General features: G+C 41.9%; 1 protein-coding gene across 2 annotated transcripts in view; it reads right to left on the reverse strand.

Moving 5' to 3' along the window:
• The window catches only part of LOC132368592 (cyclin-Y-like protein 1), a 33,873-nt gene extending 26,988 nt beyond the window's left edge, over positions 1-6,885 (reverse strand). For both annotated transcript variants that reach the window (XM_059927301.1, XM_059927299.1), the window contains exon 1: positions 6,653-6,885. In XM_059927301.1, the coding sequence (XP_059783284.1) occupies positions 6,653-6,878 (226 nt within the window). In that variant the 5' untranslated portion in view covers positions 6,879-6,885. The remainder of the gene's footprint in view (positions 1-6,652) is intronic.
• Positions 6,886-7,098: the final 213 nt, after the last annotated feature.

The raw sequence follows: 7,098 nt of genomic DNA on the forward strand, positions 1-7,098 counted from the left end.
ATTGTCTAATGAATACACACTGGCCCATCAAGTGTTATTCCTATACTGGACTTAGCCAATCCCCTATTGCTGGGGATTGGTGCTTACAAAGTTCTATTCTTAAAATATTATGAGGAAAATCTTCATGTACATAGTTTTTTAAAATAATGGTCTTATCTCCTTAGCAAAGATCTTCGGAAGTGGAATGACTAAGCCAAAAGGTTAGATCACTTTCACGGCTCCATGTACAATGCTAAATTGCTTCCTAAAGAAGGTGGGGGGCACATTAGGGTATAATGCTACCAATCATGACATTTTGAGTTCCTACCCTTGCTTTGGATACTTGAAAAAAAAAAAAAATTCCTACTGATATGAATGAGGAACCTCACTGTAGATCTAATTTGTATTTCTTTTGATTACACAGTTTGACCATTTTCCCACAGTTATCAGTGTTATTTCCACTTTGGTGAGTTGGCCTATCATTTGAATGTACTGTAAACACCAGGGCCCTACTGCTGTCAGTTTGCATGAGGTTTTCAGAAAATATTAATCTTTTGTTTATAGCCTATATAACTAACAATTTTCTATATAACTTGCACTTTTTGCTAATGAAAAATACCACATCACTATCTTATAGAATGGACATGTGAGCCATTAGACAGTAAACTCATACATACACACAATATTTCTGCACTTCCCATTAACTATCTTCCCAAGAGCCTAAGGAGACTATGATAAAACCTACCACACTCTTCACTATCACAAAGGTAAGACTGCCAACTATTAAGCAAAGCTTTACCACCCACCATCCCTCTCATCCCTCTCCCCACCACATGCACACACAGTAATTTAGAGACTTCAGGAAATTACTGTGCATTCAGGAAATTACATGGATTCTTCCGAAAGTTATTTCTTTAGAAACCTCTAAGAATGTTTTACCCAGGAGAAATATTCTTGAGCTCATGATTAGGGGTTATGATTAAAACTGTATTTTAAGACCCATCATTTTTGTATTATCAATTTAAATTGCAACTTATTTGACAGCACGATAGGTCGATGTAGAAAAAGTATGATTAAAAAAAAAATTCAACTCGGTCTTAATGTAAACATTCCTCAGAGGAAACCTGTAAAACACCACCGACACTGAATACTGTTTTTCCTCCAATCTAAGATTCTACCAGTTAAGATCCATCTCAATTGCAGTTGTTAAAAGTGTGAAAACATAGGCAACTTAGAACAAATGAAATGCATTACTGAAGGCTAAAAGTGTTAAAACTATGCTATCAAACTGTCGATAAATGATTTTTCCTTGTTAAAATATTAGAGGGAGAGGGAAGTGACCAAGAAAGCATCTGACAGAAGCAGCATATTTCAGAAAGCGATTAATATCAACATATTGATTTCAATATATTCCAAATAAACAGGAGATGTCAGCAGTTTCTGGGCCAACTGCTGAGCACCAGTTCACTTAACGGTGACCACTGCGTTTACTGAACTGCCCTAGCGTCCCTGTACTGCACAGTGTATTAGTTTTATGGCTCATAAGACAAACATTACAACCCTTACAATTACCATGGAAACTGATGACTTCATCTCTCTGAGTCCACACTTGCCACCGCAGTCAGGGAGTTCCCGCCAGCCGGCCCTGAGCTGGGCGGCCTCACCAGCGGGGACACAGCAGGCTCCTGCACCTGCCAGGCTACGGCTCACCCACACCTTGACCCTGCTTCCCTAGCTTCTGACCATCCTGGCTTCCCAACCTCCCAGCTCTGGTTTCCAACTGCTTCTGTACCTGCCTCTACCCTGGTTCTCAGTTTTGCCTTATTTTAATCCTCAATCAGTGTTACAGTGATCATGACTGAGAGGTGACACATAGGTAAGTACACCTGGCTTTATATATTTCTAAAGAGTACTCTACTCAGTTTCTTGGACTTTTAAGAACCTTTGTGGGTTGCAAGTTACCTTCATTTCATTTCACGTTACGCAGTGTTACTGTTTTAACTCTTAAGTTTTATTACTTTAATACACTAAACCAACAACAACAAAAAAGGGTGAGAAAAAAGGTAGTATTCCAAAGAAGCTCACATAATGTCAACAATAAATTCTGTTCCTATATGCCATGCATTTGGAATTTACAGTCCTACTCTCTATCAATACTCATTTTTAAAACCTTGGACAGCTCAATTTATACCTAAGAGAAGAATTCCTACACTACCTAACTCAGAACATGGTGAGAATCAAATGAAATGCAAGAGCAATCTATATACTACAGCCTATTTTAGACCCTTATTAATATCGCTTTTTTGTTCAAGCCACTGTTGGCTCTCACCTGAGCTACCGCACCAGCCTCCTAACTGGTCTCCCTCTCTGCTTCCTTCCACCCTTACAGTCTATTCTCACACAGTAGCTGGTCTGATCTCCCTCCACCCTCTCTACCCCCCTTCCCTTTTTCTAAGAATTAACATCATTCCCCTGCATATAATCCTTCAATGGTTTCCCATTACAATTAGACTAAAATTCATATTTTTGTGTCAAGGCCCACTAGGCATACAAGGTCTTAATCCCCCATATTCCTCCTGGCATTCATTCACTCAGCTGCAGCCACCCATCTTTCTGTCCTTGGCACGCATCAAGCATATTCGCTTCTTAGGAACTGCACAGAAGCCTCTTCTCCCACAGCCTCACATGGCTCTCTTAGGACTGCTCATGGGTCGCTAAAGGAGAGAAGCTGTCTTTAACCACCCCTTGTAAAACTGTCCTCCTCCCCAGCCCATTACCTTCATTTTCTTTCTTAGTGTTCTCACTACCTGATGTTATTCTTGTGTCGTCAGCCCCCAGGCACCTCTAGAAAGTAAGGACCTGAGTTAGGCTACGGGTTTTGTCTTGTCTAACCACTGTTTGTCCTGCCTCTGGAATGGTGCCTAATAATCATGTTTCAGTGTACCCCAAACCAGTTAAGTTTCTCCCAGTTTTCCCACATCATCTAAGATTTCTTCTAATGCTGTCTTTTGATGTGTCTGTCACCTAAGACCAGAGTTAATTTCAGATCTCTTAGAGTAGTTTAGTTACTCAGAATCAAAGACACAAGACAGGTTACCAAGAACCACGAAAACCTAAAAGAGGAAATCTAATGTTCAGTGAAAAATCAATGGTAACTTTAATTTGAGAAAAGAACATTTAATGTTAAAATACCTTTACTACAAAATGACTCACCCTATGAATTTAATGAAGTCGTAAGACAAAGTGTACAATCAGAATGCTATAGGGAAGTATCAATACAATGCATCAGTTTTTACCTGTGTCCCCTGAATAAAGCATTATAATGGGATTATAAAAGATGCTCAACCATAAAGGCTGGGTAAATGAATTATGCTCCAACCATTCGATGGCACAGTAAACAGTTGGTAAAAGGCAGGCTGTAGAGCTATGCGCAGTCGCATGGAATACGTCACCCTGGAGCACTCTCTAGGTGCCAGCACGGTTCCCGGAGCTTCATGCCGTTACTTTTCTTTATAACAAAAAGTGACAAAGTGGCACATAAAGAACAGTCCCATCTTTGTAAAATAAACACAATGTTATGTTTATATGCATACAAAAGGTTCAGGAAGAATCAACACCAAAATATTAATAAAAATTCTGGATATTCTGAGTGTGAGTGCAGGACTTTTCTGTGTTTTCTAAATCTTTTACATCAAATGTTTATTAATACTGTCACCAAAAAAAGGAAAGATCTGTTGCTCAGAGGTTTTTCCACATCATATTGCCAATTCCTTCCCTACCCACTCTTCAGGGGGATGGGAGGTAGGGGTCACTTGAGAGAGCACCTTTCACCAGAAAATTAGCAAAGCTCCTAAGGTCAGAACATAAAGGCTGTATGAAAAGTTGATGAATAAAAATAAAATCAGATAATAGGACCATAGCATCTTATTTTCTATTATGACACTACCATCAGTTATATTAGATATACTGTTAAAGACAAAGTAGTAAAAAATTCTTTTGAGTCTATCTGAAATCTATACTACGTTCTTAGGAGTTACTTTTTTGAGATGGCTTGAAGAAATCATGTTCTTCTCCAATGTTTCTGAAGAACAAGACAGAGCATCATTTATGTACGATTTTCTCTAAGTAACCAAATAATTCTTCACTGTAGAAAAGCCCAAATGTTTTATATCTGAGTAGGAATTTCTCAGTTTCCAGGGAAACTGATACAAAATTGTCTGAAATAAAGACATAAAGAGCAAACTTCCAATGTGCCTGTGCTTTATATTTGGTGTTCTGACCTTGTTTCTATGGAAACTTCATTAATAGGCAAATGCTGAAATTGAGGTTTCTCTTATCACTTTATTGAATGCCCCCCCAAAAAAGACAAATTGAAATGAAATTTTAACAATCATGTTAAACATAAAAAGGTAAATTCTGTACTCATGAACTCTATTTTTCCAGTTCCTGATTTAGCACTCCTTCCTTATCATACATAGTCGTATGCTAAATGCTTAGTACCTTACCTGCCCGCTTACCAGCTTCCCCTAGTGTCCCTCTGTCCAGGGCATTCTCGGCTTCAATTGGATTTCACCAGAACAAACTCTTTAAATTATATCAACGTGTTTACCTGACTGATAAATTTAGGCTATTTCATGACTTCTACTTTTATTCATATCCATTGCAATGTATGTACAGACAGAGAATGGAGAGGTAAATGTTGCTTCTGAGTTGTGTACAATCAACTGGAATGGCAATAATCAAAACTGGAGTATGCTGAGATAGGCCTAACTTATGGATAAATTATAAAATATAAGGTGCACTCTAAACAGTTTCTTAAGCATCCCAAGAACTGAATTTGGCATATCTACCACCTCCCAAGTCTGTCTCTTTTGTTCAGTAGCTGTGTTACACAGTCATTTCAGATCTCTAAGTCTTGGCTTCTTCATCGGCAACAGAGGGAGAATATATACGGGCCTTATTTGTAGATGGAAGGGCCAAGTGAAATACACAAGAAAATGCATTGTAAATCTTAAAAGAATTCTATAAAGGTCCAATTTTCGTCTCTCATCCTACACTAGCCAACTACTAACTGTTTTTAAAAATCATTTAGAGGCTTACCTTATAGCAACAAGCAGAGCAGTTTTCACAAGTACTTACATGCTTTGTGTTTAAAGCTACAATTAATTCACATAATTTGTTCATTCTTTCACAATATCTAACTATTCTGAAAAGGGAGTACTTTCCACTTACAAAGCCACGTCCATCATAAGGGTGAATCCACAGGCTTAATTATTCTAACTTTTAAAGAAATTAAATAAACCCAACTAAAATTTAAATAGAAGAGCTGTAAGACATTTCGTCTATGAAATAATGAAATAATCTCTGGCATTTCAATGAAACAAATGGGCCAGTGGGGCTTTAACATCTTTATGATACAATGTTTTATACTTCAAAGAACAGTCTTTATTAAAGTGCCACTATGCTACCCAGAAATTTTTTTTTTTAACCTAGAGCCATCCCTTTCCAAAATTCTAGAGGCAAAAATCAAACATTTCCTCTCTTCTCTCTCTCCTCTCCTCCCCGACAACACCCACCCCCAGCCACTTAGTCTTCAGAACTTTTACCTGAACATTCTTAAAGTTAAATAGTATTCTACTGGGGGGGGGGCGGAGGAGGGAGCCATGGAGACATTTTTCTGCAGGATGGATGTGGTATGTTAACTCCCAAACCTTTATATTACAAATTACAATCTGAATTTGTTTTTTCTCCTTTGAAACTTCTGTCCAGCAGTCTCAGGAACCACCTCACCCCTCCCTTAGAACAGGCAACGTGCAAAAGAAGTCGGTTAAGGCCGTGCAGCTGAAGACATACTTGTGTCAAAGTGGGAATTTAAAAGTAATCAGAACTCCATGGGGTCTCCTTTGGTAAAGAAAAAAAACCCAACAACTATTCTCTGCAGCCGTGGCAGTAACGTTTCACACCGTTCACAGTTATTTTAAGCCCCTCTCCCACCATTTTCTTTCCTATCGTGTTCAAATTATAGTTAGAAGGGATAAAGTAGCTTTTATCAGGGCGAATGAAAACATTAAAATCCAAAGAATTTTAGTTAAGAACACCACACTGACTCTGTCCATCTCTATTTTGAATTTAAATGACAAATCCTCTAATGTTTGTCTTAATTGTCTCGAGTATCAACTACCTTAACGAATAGAAGTCTATCATCAGGCCCTTACCTAGTTCCTTCGCTTAGGTACCATCTGGATAGGGAGACGGGATGGATACGCCGAAGTTAGAGTATTTAAGTTTTCATTAAGAAAAGAGAGAATACACCAGAAAGTCTCTGCTAAGTCCCACGAGATGTTAAATAGAACCACCAACAGGAAGGGCCGCGGATTGGAGGGTCTCAGGCCGGGCTGGGAAATGGGAACGGGGGAAAGAATTGGGCATTCGGGTAGGGAAGAGGGAAGGAGACTGGCCGGACGCGACTGGTAAAGAATAAGGGGTGGGGACGCCAAGCAGAGCCAGCCTTCGTCCCCGGTGCCCCGCCCTGGGAGAGCCAACTCCGGGCAAGAAGGAGCCCTAGGCGGCGTCTCCCTCCCGGGGGACCCTGGGGGCGGCGGAGGCCAGAGGTAAGCCCGAGAGCAGACGGCGCCGACCCCGCGAGGGGCGAGGCGCGCCCGCCGCTTCTTACCTTCGGGCATCTCCCGGTCGCTGATGTGCTGCAGGTGGTGGCCTTCGCCACCTGCGAAATCCAACTCGGCGGGTTCCACGGTAGCCGCCGCCGGAGCTACTGCCACCGCGTTCCCGGCCGCCGCCTTGTAGACCTCAGACTCGCAGTCCGGCTCCGCTGACCCCCTGCGCCGGCCCAACTTGGGGCAGGCATTGCGGGACAGGCAACAAGACAGCGAGTTCCCCATGGGGCGCCTTCACTCCTCGCCGCCGCCGCCGCCGCCGCCTCCGCTCGTCCCCCGGCTCCGCCGAGCTCAGAAGCCGCCCCCTCCCCCAACAATGGCGCGGCGGGCACTGGCAGCCCCGGGCTATGCCGGGGCTGTGCCGCACATGCAGACGCGACTTCGCCCGCCGCTCTCCTGTCCGCCCAGCCGCCGGGCCCCGGGCAGGGGCCCGGCCCCGGCCGCA

This window comes from Balaenoptera ricei, chromosome 7 (assembly GCF_028023285.1).
Source record: "Balaenoptera ricei isolate mBalRic1 chromosome 7, mBalRic1.hap2, whole genome shotgun sequence".
Lineage (NCBI taxonomy): Eukaryota > Metazoa > Chordata > Mammalia > Artiodactyla > Balaenopteridae > Balaenoptera > Balaenoptera ricei.